We start from the raw sequence: 15,181 nt of genomic DNA, 5'->3' as shown, positions 1-15,181 counted from the left end.
GAGCATTATAAACAATCAGACACGAATCTGATGAGCTCATGTTGCAATAACCAATCATATGAGTTTAAAACAATCACATGCAAACGTAATGCATATTTTTAGGAACACATCTATAAAAATATGCCTGTATTTCAAGTTGATAAAATAATTTTTAATAAAACAATTTAAAATCCATATCAGTTTATTTGTGTCCACGCGCCACGCCCTCCCAGGAATCTATAACGTTAACTATACTTCCACTTTTAAAAATTCATCATAACCGCGCGCGCGATCTGCTTGCAGTCGTCGAGATGGATTCTGAGGAGTTTAAGAAAAGAATAGCTAGTGGAGGAGTTTGTAAAGTTGTCGACAATACGTCATCAAAAATCAAGTCCAATATGTGGGAGAAATTTGGAGTTAACTGAAGAAAATATTGTGAACGGCTTATTTGCTGCATGCATTTTCGTGTTCGGAAATGTGGAACTTCATTGCTGAGGAAGCACAGATAACTGGTTAAGTGAGGAAGTTCATTAAATAACTTCATATTCATATTTTCTCACAATATTTTGTCACCTATATCACAATGCATCTGTTATTTTATTTTTTAAATTCTCATATTTACATTTACATTTATTTGTTTAGTTTATTTTAATAAAGTTTTGACATCCAAAAGTACACTTTATGAGCAATATGAATAAGTGAATAAGTAAAACTAAAACCATATGAAACATTTATGATTATTAGTGATGAAAACAGTTGTGCTTCTTCACATTTTTGTGTTTTTCAGGGTTATTTGATAAATGAAAGAAAAAAAAGCAGCATTTATTTGAAATGTAAATCTTAACTCTCTTTTCTGGCCAATTTAATGCATCCTTGCTGAATAAAATGATTTTTTATTTTTTTTACTTGTTTTTTTTTTCGTTTAGAAGTCAAAAACGAGAAAACAAATTATTCGAAGGTACAGGGACAGTACAGACATTTTTCTGTTTATCATTTGCTCTTTAAAAAGTTGCATGATGAAGTGAAAAGAAGAGAGAAGTTTTGAAAAGCATACTTAAAACAATATGGTGGAGGGCTGTCCCAATGAAGGTCAGTTTTCCTTTTCGGCCTTTCAGGCTGTAATTTGACCAGGCCTCATTGGTGGCTATTTTCCGAAGGATTCTCCTCACAGCGTCTCCAATGTTGCTACCTCCCATCAGGCTCAAAAACTGTATCTATGCAACATATAAAGATAAATAAAGCAATTGTTAGTATTGCAATGCCACATGGAGCAGGGTAACTGCTGACACACAAGCAAATGCGAGAGGTGTATGTATTTAATTCTGATAATTTAGCCTACATGCACACAGATCTACATTTTGAACTTAAAAATGTCACTTTTGTGACAAAAAGGTTACTGACCCCTGTGCTATATCAACATACCATCCTTTTTTTCCCTTCTGGGCCCTCAAGTTTTAATAGGAAAGCTTGCAGCTCCTGCAATGTTTTGCAGGGCTTCTCAATGGTCTCCTGTGGTGGTGTTGTGATGGTTGCCGGACCAGGACGATTCTGTTGAATAGCCTGGATCAGACGCTCAATAGAATTGGAAATATCTGTTGACATTCTCTCAATTGCGAGGAGCATCCGCTGCTCAGATTGTTCGATGAGATGCTGGAAATCTGAAAAATTTAGATGGGTGAGATGATGATGATGATGGTAGGGGGGGTTCATCTTGACATTTAGTTATTTGCTTAGTATTCAGGCATATGTGTGGTACTTCAAGAAATAAAATATAGACATTGGCATGACTGTATTGCCAGATGCAATAGCTGGTCTAATTTGGATAGTAAGTCAAGTCATCTTCATTTATATAGCACTTTTAACGATGCAGATTGTTTAAAAGCAGCTTTACAGAGATGAATGTATAATTTAAGGTAACAGAGATTGAGATTAGAAAATGCAGCCATAATCTTAATTTACTGAAGATTAAAAAAAAAAACATTTATCTTAACAAATGAATAGAATATCAACATTAAAAATGCATACCATGAAAAGTATTATTAGCTGAAAGATTTGGAAGGGATGGCTCATCTTCCTCAGGTGAGTGAGCTGTGATGTCAGTAGGTGGTTTGTCTAAAAACAGACATTGAAAGCATGCGATAAACTCAGTTCAGGGGAGTTGAGTACTTTTACACAAAATGCCATGACAAAAAATACCAACCTGCAACTCACACAATATAAGACACTCCAACCAAATTCAAAACATTTTTAAAATAGGATTTCCATTAGAAATTTGTTTGTACTGTATTTCACACAAAATAGCTTCTTCCCGTCAGCTGGCAATGCACTTATTTTGCCTGTTCACTAATTGACGCTGACACACCACCATCAAATCAACACAACACAAGAAATTACACCAAAAGTTAAATCTGTTACTTACAACTTGGAGGCTTTGGGAGGCTTGATGGCTTCTGAGAGGATGTTGACATTTTTCTCCTTTTTTTGGTAGGAATCTCACATTCTCCTATTCATTCAGGATGAAACAGTTTATATATAGTTTAGTTTTATAGAGTAGTTTTCTCTGTAATCATGGCATGATTTTTATACATAAACAGTGGACTAATGCATGACAAAAAGCAATCGCATATGTTTACCTTCACTCTCGGTCCAGTATTTTGATGGTACTTTTTTTTTCCGCTCTTTTAGCACCTCTTCTTCTGTGTCCACGTTTGAACTTTCTACAGCTTTTTTGGCTCGTTCTCTGGCTGTCTTATAGTTGTCTAAGGACAGAGTAAATTTGAGTTGTCTTTTTAGTTTTTGTAATCATTTTACTGTGTAAAGGCAGTGTACTTTCATATGACTATATATTTATTCAGTTTTCTCACCAGTCTCGGAGAGTATTCTTATTTTGTGCCGCTTCCAGAGCTCCTTATCTGGCCTTTGGGAGGCCTTTGCCATGGCAGCAGCGTTTCTACGGGGCCAGTAGCAAATCAGAACCTAAAACATTTCAGGGAATATGTTATTTCCGGTATTACGTGTGTGTGTGTGTGTGTGTGTGTGTGTGTGTGTGTGCGCATGTACCCTTACCCCATTCACCTCCTCTACCCATAATGCAGGCGCCACAGCAATTGCATTTTCTTGTTCAAAAATAACTATGTAAAATCCAACCTACATTACAAACAGAAGAACAGACACTCCTTAGAAAAGACGGTCAATATTCAGTATATGAAATCTAAGTTAAGACATTAAAGCAATGACAGAAAAAAAATAATACTAACTATGTACATATTTCCATATTTCATTAATCAAGGTCATGAAGGAGAGAAAAGACAACTTTGCGGCCATGCCCATCCTCAAGGATCATTGCCCTTCCTTGCAAGTTTGCCTTGTCCAGTATCTCCATCTTAGATGGACCACATACATAGGCTCCATAGAACATCGAGTCACATGGCTGGTAAAGGTACGACGTTAAGTGCGAGAATACTCTACATAAGAGCTTTCCGGAGTTGGTCCTCTCCAGAACTTCACAGCAGGATGTTGGGCTAACAATGTAAACATTATTAGGATGTTTCAATTGTATTGGTTTCTCTTCACTTGTTTGTATAGGAATCTGTGAACGTTCTTGGAGCCGTTTTGCTGCTTGGACTAGAACATGGTTTCCTGATCTAACCATCTTCTTCAGCTGGTGCATGTAGCTCTCAAACGCAAAGGCACTACATTTGTCTAATGATCCATATGTGGTGGCATCAGCAGTGAGGTGAAGCAGTGAGTGCACATTGTACACTAGGAATTCTTTCCCATATATGTGCCGGCCTTGTTCTACAAAATATGTGAGGAGTTCATGGGCATACACATTGTGGGTTTGTGTTAAATGTGGAGACACTAGTATACACAAAGCCACACTAAAGGCCATGAAATGACTGTATAGGGTTTCTGGCAGGATTCCCCGGAGAACAACTTTGCCAGTGTAGAGCATAAACTGCCTGAATTCAGTGGCCTTCCACCTCTCCAATTCCTCCAGACTGCGTGGCTTCCTGGCAAAAATATGGGGTATGTCATTTCTCAAGTTCCTTAGCCTCTGATTGACCTCCCTCAGCTGAGCCGGCGATAGTCGATGCCCCGACTTGCCCTGTGACCATAGTAGGAGCATTTTTCTCATCACTCCCAGGCAGCACTGGTGCATGTAGTCAGCAGGGAAAGACTTGATCATGTCAATTTGGAGATTGCTGAAAGGGGACACAGCATTTTCGTGATGATGTTCTGGTTGGTGTTGCTCTCTAAATGAGACATCGTTCCTCAAAGTGAGGTCATGCACTTGTTGGTAAGTGATGCGCCCCTCCCAGTTGCCTTTTTGGGTGCATTTGTCACAGCCATAGTAACCTGAGAATTGTTTGATGCACTTCAGCATGGCTTTTGCTGGTGCATCACAGGTAATGCATCTCAATCTTACATTGAGTGTTGTTTCTCCCCATGCAAAGCCATTCATTAGAATCATTTTCAGTTCATCTGATATGACTTTAATGAAGTCCAGTGATTTGGGCTTGGCCTCAGTGAGGGCAATGGTCAAAGGAAATGTGCTTGCTGGTTTTAGATGTACTGTGCAGAGTACAGGCCAGAAAGATTTACCAGTGCTCTTAAAGAGTGGCAGTCCATCTACATTGAGGGAAATCTCAAGCTCAGTGATGTCTTTTGCATAATTGTAGGGATACCGATTCAAGCACATGATTAATTGTTCAGTCACTCCTAATTTAATGCATTCCACACCAGACACCATTTGGCTTTCAACAGGATCCGTTTTTAATAATGTTTTAGTAGTAGATGGCAGGTGTTTATGCCCGTGATTCCTGAGAATTTTGAGCAGTTTTTCTGCAGCATTGTGCTTGATATTATATTCATTGATCCACCTCTTTAACTCCTCTTCTAAATTTTCAGTGGGCATATCAATGTTGGCAGTATTCTGAAAAAACTCTCCATCCATGTCACTACTGGAATATTCAAGAACCATATTCTCTGTGTCTTCTGCCATTGTATGTTGTAGTGATGTGACTGCACTGATGTCAGTATTGACAAACGACATTTCATTGCTGTCACTATTAGATTCTCCAGTCATTGCATTTTTTAGGCCTGGGTTCCAGATTGGCATAGTGTCCCTGGGATTGTGTGCTTCATTGTTTAGCACAGTACTAGGACCAGCTGCGTTAATGTGCACATTTCTCATTTTCCGTTGTACCCTCTGCCATAGTCGTTTGTATTCTCTTTTCCTAGCTTCTGCAGGCATCCAGTTGTGTGACACAGCTATGTGTTTTTTTCTCTGCAAATGTGTACACGCATGTTATTTAAGTAAAAAAACCTAAAGATCGTAAATTTTTAGGCAAATACAGTGATCTTTCACGCCACATTATAAGGTGAAAAACATCTTGATATAACATTGAACTTATCACATTGCTGTGAAATCGATCCCTTTTCTGGCATGTCAGCAATATGCTGTAAATTTGAAAACCTTTTTTGCAAGACAAGCCTACCTTCTGAGATGACATCATGGTAATCTGTCTGTAGGGCAGGGTCTGGAAAGCACAAAAAAGAGAAAAAGTGAATTGAAATCACATATACGTCGACGTGGGACAATTTTATTTACACTTGTTACTTCAAAGGATACAGATGATATTAGATACAATGCCTGAATTGTGAATTGCCTAACCGGTTGTGCATTAAAGTGTAATTTCTATAATTATTACTATAATTATTATTATTATTATTTTATTTTTATTTTATTTTGTTTGTGTGTTTTGTATTTATGTATTTATAGTTTGTTCTGGTTTTGTTATGTTTTGTTAAACATGGACCTTTATTTTCACCAAAAAGGCTTATTTCTTCTTTTTTTCCCTGCTTATTTCTAGGCTCTTTTTTTAAATGCAAGCGCAAACTGGGTGCTGGCTGTTTGGCCAGAATAAGCTCGAAGTCGTGCACCTCTGGAAGCGGAGTTTCGTGCAAAGTTACAAAAAATGCCGTGCACACATTTGCGCGAAATGGGGTCTCGCGCCCACTGTGATGACGGCACCGTCGCGCTCGTGCGGAGGTTGAGGGACGCGCGCGCTCACAGCCAAGCCTGTGAGAAGGCGCGTTAATTTTCAAATAAAGTATAATTTACAAAAATGATATTAATTGTATTCATAATTTATTTTAAAGTAGCTAATGTTAACATGACAGACCCTAAAAAATTAATGAGCTTATCTGAAAAGGATAAGCTACTTCTTTAGACCAAATGACATCACGTAAACATAACGGTATTTAACGACAAATAACGGCGATGACAGTGCGGACCAGTGGTATAAAGTTAAAGAAAAAGACGGAAAAACAGTTTGTCTGAGTAAATGTGGTACATTTATTACTGGAAAAGAAAGTCCGTCAATTTTATGACAATTTATTCAATTTCTTGTGGAAACGGCCGTTTTACCATGAGAAAATTTCGCTCAAAAGCTAACGTTACTGTCCTTATAATTCCATATTATTATTATTTATATCATGTAACGTACATTATATGTCATTTTGTTTTTGTGTTTTTAATTTAAATAGAATGGTTAATTAGAAGAATTACCTCAGAGAAACTGACAGTTGGGATGTTGGGATGTCCACTGAGTGAGTGAGGTGTGAGTACGCTGTGTGTGAGCGCGATGGTCACAGACCCCAGCTTATATACCCGCTGCCAGATTTAGAATTTGTGACCTATATAGGTGTTAAACGTTTTTTATTTTATAAAAAAATATGTATATTTATATAATGATATATTGCGTTGTAATACTAATAATTACGTTATATTATGTAATGGATAATGTGAAAAATAATAATAAAGAAAATAATAAAGAAAATAGCCATTTCCGTCTAGATACCTGCGTCCATAGCAACACTTTGTTTTTCATGGCAACGGTGTGTTATACTTAGCAGCGCCTGTTATCAAGAAATAATACATTAGAATACAAATATATAAATTAAATGAGTATAAATTAATATATATACATATAATTTAGTATTATTTACTAATAAATAATTCATATTATAATAATTGTAATTTAGTATTATTTTTACAATTTATTTAAAAATGTTTATGTGCAAATAAACCCAATAGGTCATATTTCCCGGTTGTAAAATTGTCGTGTTTTATTCGTCTTATAGATAGGCGAACATTTCTCATGAAAAATCGTTCATTATTGTAATGTATAAGATTATAAACGTCTTACCTGTTTCTTCTTCTCAGATGTGCAGAACCTGACTCATCCCATTGATTTTTTTCTTCATGGTAAAAAATAAATAAATAAGTCTTCTCCCAGAATGAGGTTCAAGCAGCTGCTTTCCTTTTGTATGTATATATATATTTATATATTTATTTATTTATTATTATTTTTTTTTTTTTCATTACCTAGATACATATAGGCCTATTATAATTATACAACATACAAAAACCAGTGGCGGATACAGAACGTCATTAATAGGTGGGCCTGGTGAATATACAGAGGGGCCTCGGGTTTTTTAATCTTATACACCTGATTCCCGGGCTCTGTATTATAGAGCTTTCACACTGCGCGCGGATGCGGTCCGGCGATCCGTTCCATGTGCGGTGCAGTGCAGAGATCGTTTCCGCACCGAGTCTATTTCTGATGTGCTGCACGCGCTGAATTAAAGTGACAGGCTGACGGTGCATGGTTCGTGATCAAAATGAACACAGATTGACATGAAAATATAATAATCTCACCATAAATGCGTTTAATTAAATAAAATGTAGTAATCTCACCATAAATGCATTTAATTTATTTATACTCTTTTACACAGTCATGTTTTTTTTACTTTAGGACCGGGGTAAAGCAAGGAAAAATAAATTTACTTCAACAAGGCAACATAATGTACAACTCTCGTCTCATTCATGGTGGAGGTGAAAAAACAATTTCTTTGTGACATGCAATATTTATTGTATTAAAACTTAAATGCAAAAGAAAAGGCATGTTAGTCGGCTGTTTTTGTCAATTTTAAGATTTGAAATGTTTGCGATTTTGCGAAGTACTACATGGTTAAATATTTTACCACTTGTTTGAGCAACTTAATATATAAATCTATATAAGTAGCGCTGAATACGTTGTTTAAATTGTGTTAAAACGTCTATTAAAGAGTGTATATGTACAAAGAGAATCGCAATGCTGACAACCCTTTTTTTTTTACTTTTTTAATAAAAGTTTCTGATAACTTCTGGATTTGAAATACAAATAGTGAGTATGTGTTTGTGGTAGCCTACAGTCGTGGATCAGTCACGCATAACTTTTAAGTCAGTGCGCGCACGGAGAGCGTGTGGCCAGCCCGTGCAGAAAACAAATTCACAAGCGAACCAGCTGTGTTGCATGATAGCATCACTGGACTGACACGTGATATGCCGACATATTTTTATTTTGTAGCTATTTTTCGTAGCTACTTTACTTAAATGTCCTCATGAAACTATTAAAATTAAATTATTTATTAATTTGTTATTATTAAAATTAAAAAAAATTAATTGTTTTTATTAATCAGATTGGGTGGGCCACCAGTCAATCTGCCCACCCAGGCCCACCCATATATCCGCGCCTGACAAAAACTAGCCAAAACACATCTAACAGAACAAAAGTTTATTTATTTATACAACATTAACGTGCTTTTTAAATTAACGAAATGTAATATTCATCTTTATAGAAGATACAGTACAATAGCCTACAACAATCTGCAAACTTCATATTCATAGCAGATTTAAAACAGTCCTTTTTGTGGTGGTTTATTTTGCTAAAGTTTTCTTGATATTGTGAGTTTACACAAATAAAAGCTTTAAATAATGTATTATTCTTATGACCAAAAATTGAGTATTTTAAGTTGTTTACACTGTTGACAGGAAAAAAATGCAAGCGACTGCATGGCCGCTTCCATGCCCTGCAGTGCGCGCGCTCCCCACTCCGCACATAAAGAAAGGACGATGCACCAGCAGCAGTGGCTCACAGTTGAATTGGGCTGCAGCTCTCCCTTCTGAATACAGTCAGCCGCGGGTGTGGCAGAAAAATTGAACTGCATCACTTATGCATCGCTTATTTTCACGTTGCCTTGATCTATGACATTGTATTGTTTTGTATGTCTATTTGTTAATAAGGGATTTATGGACACATCAAGGATTTTAGATCTGTAGAGTAAAAGCCATAGTTTTTATTTTGAAGTAACAAATATCAAATCCTACCCACAAAATTAGCAGAGAGGACCTAATAAATTGGCTAGCATGTTAGTGTTATTATTTAACAAATAAGTTTAATACTTATTGTATTATTATTTAATATTTTCATTAATTAGATGTAGATTTAATACATCTTTGCGTTAATTAATTTGTCATATTTTTAACGTTGTTGTGTGACCATATAATAACCACATTGGGAACGTTATTATATGACCAACAGAGGACCATGCGAGAACGTTCTGTTAACATCCCGAATGTCCTCTTTGTAACGTTGTTGTGTGACCATATAATAACCAATATCGAACGTCCCCCTAAAGTAATAACGGGAACGTTATTATATGACCAACAGAGAACCGTATGGGAACGTTCTGTTCACGTCCCGAATGTCCTCTTTGTAACGTTGTTTCATGACCATATAACAACCAGTATGGAACGTTCCCCTAAAGTCACTTTGGGAACGTTATTATATGACCAACAGAGGACCATGCGAGAACGTTCTGTTAACGTCTCAAATGTCCTCTCTGTAACGTTTGCTATGTGACCATAAAATGCCCCAAATAGAACGTCCCCCTAAAGTCATTTAAGGAACCTTGAACTGCAGCACTTTCATAACCAAAAGAGGACGTTCCAAGAACGTACCTAATGTTCTGTAAAGGTTCGGAACTTTCGTTACCTTTAGACAACTTTTAGGGAACGTTGCACAAGGTCACGAGAACGTCCCCTCCTACGTGGGAAAATAATAATCATTAAAAAATATTTTAAAATAATATAAAAATGCTGTGTAGTCCATAACAGCCTACTATAGACAGCCAGTTTTACTCACTGAAATATTTATTTGTCATAAAAGTATTACTTCATAATTGTATTAGAGTCTTACACACATGCTATACAGATAATAGAGTCGTGCATTATTTTGAGTGATGACTGCTATTATAAGAGTTGCTTGATGGAGTGCAGGAGATGCAGATAACATCATATTGACCCTTAAGAAACTTTCATTAATGCTGTCACGTAACAAATATGTCCAAATATAAAATGAAATGAATAGATAATTTCTACACTGAAATAAAAATTTAATGACTGCACAACTATTATAAATTGCGAATCTAAATAATTGGGAATCATGAAAAAAATTATAAAAAAATAAAAACCCTATTATCTGTTTCATGTATCTATTATAACATTTATGTAGTTTTGTTTGCTTGGATGTTTCTTTATAAAAGTCCAGAAATGTGTCAAGTTTTTCCGTCGGGTGTCATTTTAAATTATATGACGCCATTACATTGCCGTCTTGCCACCAGCCAATCGCTTCACTGCTGATCATGGTTTCGAGTATCGATACATATCCCCTTTTAAGCCAACACATGAACGCGCAATTATCTCAGATAACTCAATCCAGCGATACTAATCATACACAACAGGTGTGTTCGAAGAACCCAATTAGCCGGATCATGATTAGTATGATGATATCATCTTGGATGTGTCATTTGATCTCGGATGTAATAAGCGACGTACGAAGAACGGGCCCCAGATGAATGGGTTAACAATGCTTTCAAAAAGATGTGGTCATCAGAGTTAAACAAGAGTGAAGACGTCTGATTGGCTGACAGTCTTTTTCAATAATTGCAGGGCTGAAAGTAGTGGCGTATATTTTCACCACTAGACATGCTTCGCGAACAGCTGGTGTCAATGACAAAGACAGATCTATTCGGGGTTTTCTGAAAACAATTACATCTAGTACATTCAGATTAAAAGAAACAAAACTCATAATAAAATCGAAATTTTATTCACATTTAAACAGTGTTTATTTACATACACACAAAGAAATGGCAAAGAATAAGAAAAAGAAAGAAAGAAAAAGAACGATCATGTAGTTAAAGGCTTAAAACTGTATTATATACATAGTGTTGGCTGGATTTATCCTGGTCTGCTCAGTCGGTCTCACTCGTTCTCCTTGTTGAGTGACACAATCAGAGCTCTCCTGTCCATCTGGCTGAATCTCTGTTTTTCTGGGGTGGACACTTTCAACTTCATCTGAAGAAAGACATGAAGATCCATTTAGAGTTTGAAGGTGTAACAGACGAAAGTGACTGCATAACACTCTATAGTTAAATAAGCACTGAGATTCAAATATAACCAGTAACTAGTAACAGTGTGATTACCTGGGAGCTGCGGTCTCTGGGTGAATTTGCCTCTCTCAGGATCTGCAGAGGAGATCTGCCCTCCCCAATCAGAACTTTTTCTGTAATATTAAACAAGCAAATAATCTAGTTTATAACCACTGAGAAAAGTGCATACTGGGAAAAAAGAAAAATTTGAAATACAAATAGATTATGCAAAAAATAACTTGGATACACTTCAGATTTATCATTTTGTTAGTCTTTTATCCATTACTTCTACTGTAAGAGCAGGTGCCGACATTTAGAAACCTGAAATCGACAAGCTTTTGGCATCATCTGCTTCCACTTATTTTAGCTGTTTAAAACTGCTGATGCTGTGTGGTGAACAGACACTCACCTCTCGGTCTCTGTTTGGCACGCAAAACCATGTTGTTATTTTCATTTGTGGTTGTGTTTTTGGTAGAGTGTGGTGAGGACATGGATGTTTTTCCACGTGCCTGTACCCCTCTCGCTCTGACTCCAGTGGTCCCGAAGCCCACACCCAACCACTGGGGCTTAAAAATGGCCTGACTTGGGCTACGGGTGTCAAACTTCAGACAACGCATGCCGGACTGGACCGTCTCAACCTGTGTGCTAGTCACTGGGCTGGATCTGCTGGGGGCTACATCAGGTTGAGGTGTGGGAGGTTTGCTCTCCTCTGGCTGCTCATGGCTCAACTCTGGAAGAGCAGCGTCCACCTGTTGGACCAAGGACACACATCAGTTAGGCCCTCACAGCATTCAACAGTATGGATTTGTTCTGCTTGCCAAATTGGGCCAATATTTCAGATTCCCAACTGTACTGAAATTTTCACTGGTCTCAAAACAAAAACATCCATTTAACTATCAATTTAAAATGCATCAAGCTTATTTGCTTTTCTTTTTATTTAATATTTATTTGAATGAAATTATAAATGTTTCTCAAATACAAACTGTGATTTATCAAATTATATATTTTTTTGGTATAAATTTGTAATAACTTTGAAATTTATAAATTATACTACACACACACATACACTAACTGTAAAATAATGGTTTCCATTTAAAATATTTTAAAGCTGAATTTTCAGCGGTCATTAATCTACTCCTCAGTATCACATGATCCTTCAGAAATCATTCTAATATTCTGGTTTACTGCTCAAGAAACATTTGATATTTCTGTATTGAAAAAAAAAAATACTTTTTGATATTTTGAACAGTAGTGTACTATGCATATATACAGAAAAATGAGAAAAAAAAAAAAAAAAAAAAAAAAAAAACAGAAAGAAACCCAAACAGACAGTCTTTCAGTAATCTCAAAAACAAACCTGTTCTTCAGATGTCTGGGACGGGACCTCATCTGCCTCCGAGGTCACGACAGCTTCAAGAACAGCCGTGGACGTTTCAGACTGTGTGGATTGTGGTGGGACTGAGAAGACTGCGCAGGAGTGATCTTCATTCGCTTGTTTCTCAGCAGGAGGACGAGGAGTCAGAGGATGCTCCTCCAGAGTAGAGGAGTAAACACCTTCACGACAAGCAAGAAGACTCAAACTGAGCTCTTTTCTTAATGATGAATCACCAAGCATCAGAGCCTCCTCCGCTTCTTCCAGCGAGGTCTCAGCATCCACTTCCACCTGCATGTCTCCAGTAAACACAACAGGGCCGCTGCACATGGAGCCGTAGCCCTCTGAAACGGAGCACAGCGCAGGAGTGGACACAGCATCTGTGTGTCCATTGAGGGTGGAGGAGTTCTGGCCTTTTACCAGAGGAAGGAGAGGATCTCTGGGGCCTGCCTCATTTTGCTGATTCACAGTGGGCAGACTGGGGTGTTTGGTGAAGGAGACCGGAGGAAGCGAAGAAACAGAGTCACCGCCAGACTTGACGTCATTGAGAAAGAAGGTGCTCAGCCGCCGAGCAAGAGACGTGACAGTCACTGTAAAGGAGAAAAATGAGTTTGAGCTTGAAGAGTCACAAATGAAAATGTTTAATCTGTGCGTTTAATTTCATTAATTTAGAAAAAAAAAACTATTTTTTGACTTTATTTTAATCATTAAATCCACCCCTTTCTTACAATCAACAAAACTCGCATTCTGATCTGCCTCCATCCAATCAACAACCGCTGAACAGAACCAAGTCCCACCAAACATTTTTTTCCTTTCTGATGAAACGCTCCACTCAGATGCACATCACAATACTGAAGGCGGTCATAACTTCAGTAAAGTGGGAGTGATGAGGACTGCGAATTCATTACAGAGGTCAAGTGTTGGATTTTGGAAGTAAAAACCATATTAAATCACCAGCAGTACCACGATTTAGGTGCTCTTGTGCAAGGCACCGAACCCCAAACTGCTCCCCGGGCACCGCAGCATAAATGGCTGCCCACTGCTCTGGTTGTGTGTTCACAGTGTGTGTGTATGTCCTCTGCTCTGTGTGTGCACTTTGGATGGGTTAAATGCAGCACACAAATTCTATGGGTCACCATACTTGGCTGTAGGTCATGTCACTTTCACTTAATTTTCTCTTTAGGGAAAGAGATTTTTACCAATAACTTCTAAACAATTAAAGATAGATCGAATACGAGTTATTAGGTTAAAAATCGATGTCCATTTGCTGAAATCATCAGCCTGCATCGTTTCAACTTGTTGTTTTACATTGTTTTACCCATTATTCTGCAGAAATCTCAAACAATCAGAGAATCGCACCAAAAAACACTTTAGCTTCTTAATCTGAATAATATATATATATATATATATATATATATAGCAAAATAAAAGTAAAATGTAACGTCTAAATATACACGGTTTAAATTATGTCTCATTGTCTTGTACGTTACCTTTGTCTTTCTGTCTGATGTTCAAGTACTTTTATAATCAGAATTCATTAATATTCTGTTAATTCGCTTTCAGCTTGAGCTCTTTTCAACATGTTTAAATATGATTTAAGAATGCGTATCAGTCCACATGTAATACTCCAAATAATGGAGTAAACTTCACTCACCCTTTATTGGTGTTCGAGTAACGCCAGCTGTGGGTGAGCGGGGGTCAACAAACGCAGGCCCCACTGACTCCACCACAGGAAGAGGAGAGTAAGCCACGCCCACCTACAGGAAAATACAATCATTTAAACTCTTATCCTGACAGTTGCTCACTGTTCAAACGGAATCTGAAGATTTGCATGCTTAATCTCAGAGTCTGGATTAACGATAAGCGAAAGTTTAATTAGAGGAACTCGAGCAGAAGTGTTGTCACACGGTCTGTTTGTACCTGTATAGGTGTGCGGTCGATCGCACAGGACGGTGACCGCGGGTCTGCGAGGCTCGCTACACGCGCTGCTCTCGGCCGCTGGCTCGGCTCTACCTTTGGGGTTGATGCCACAGACACCTTGCTTTCACTGGCACCCATTTTACACGGTTTGCTGCACGATTTATGAAAAAGTAGTTAAAACCCTAATACACTGAACTCATGCTAACTTGCCAGAACATTGTATGCAGGTAAAACACAATTCAATTTAATAAATAAGAAACGTTAGCAGTTCTTGCCATGCAGCGTTTTAGCAGCACGACAAATTAATTGTCCAGTAACTCACACAAACTCACCTTAAATTTCAACGTGTTCCACGTGGAGTTCGCTGTATGTTCCTTTTATCTTCCACGCTGAATCAGATCAACTTTATGACACGTTTATATATATCTAACGTTATGTATGACAAAAGCAGATTTCAACAAAGAACTGTTTCAGTCGCCTTCCAATCCAAACTCCCTATGACTTTCTTTTACTGTCTATGGTATGACTCCAGCGAAAGCATTTAAATGGATCGCTCTGTGTTTGTGGCGATTTTTAAACAGGCCAATGGGT

The 15,181-nt window shown here is 37.5% G+C and overlaps 1 protein-coding gene across 1 annotated transcript; it reads right to left on the bottom strand.

Moving 5' to 3' along the window:
- Positions 1-11,006: 11,006 nt before the first annotated feature.
- Positions 11,007-15,090, bottom strand: LOC132102919 (uncharacterized). The gene is made up of 7 exons (XM_059507644.1): positions 14,923-15,090; positions 14,591-14,741; positions 14,325-14,427; positions 12,656-13,260; positions 11,708-12,047; positions 11,353-11,432; positions 11,007-11,224 (listed from the first exon to the last, which is right to left on the bottom strand). Exons 2-7 carry the CDS (start codon positions 14,726-14,728, stop codon positions 11,132-11,134), a joined length of 1,359 nt encoding a protein of 452 aa, XP_059363627.1. The 5' UTR covers positions 14,729-14,741; positions 14,923-15,090; the 3' UTR covers positions 11,007-11,131.
- Positions 15,091-15,181: the final 91 nt, after the last annotated feature.

The sequence above is a fragment of the Carassius carassius genome, chromosome 24 (assembly GCF_963082965.1).
Source record: "Carassius carassius chromosome 24, fCarCar2.1, whole genome shotgun sequence".
Taxonomy (NCBI): domain Eukaryota; kingdom Metazoa; phylum Chordata; class Actinopteri; order Cypriniformes; family Cyprinidae; genus Carassius; species Carassius carassius.
Note: the sequence above shows the minus strand (reverse complement) of the source record. Positions and strands in the feature narration are given on the sequence as shown.

Bases quoted from the DNA above. Each gene is read 5' to 3' on its own strand.
- LOC132102919 (XM_059507644.1), bottom strand. From the start codon at position 14,728: ATGGGTGCCAGTGAAAGCAAGGTGTCTGTGGCATCAACCCCAAAGGTA. The intron at 14,428-14,590 runs GTACAAACAGAC...ATTTTCCTGTAG, and splicing joins TCGACCGCACACCTATACAG to GTGGGCGTGGCTTACTCTCC. The intron at 13,261-14,324 runs GTGAGTGAAGTT...TCTCCTTTACAG, and splicing joins TACTCGAACACCAATAAAGG to TGACTGTCACGTCTCTTGCT.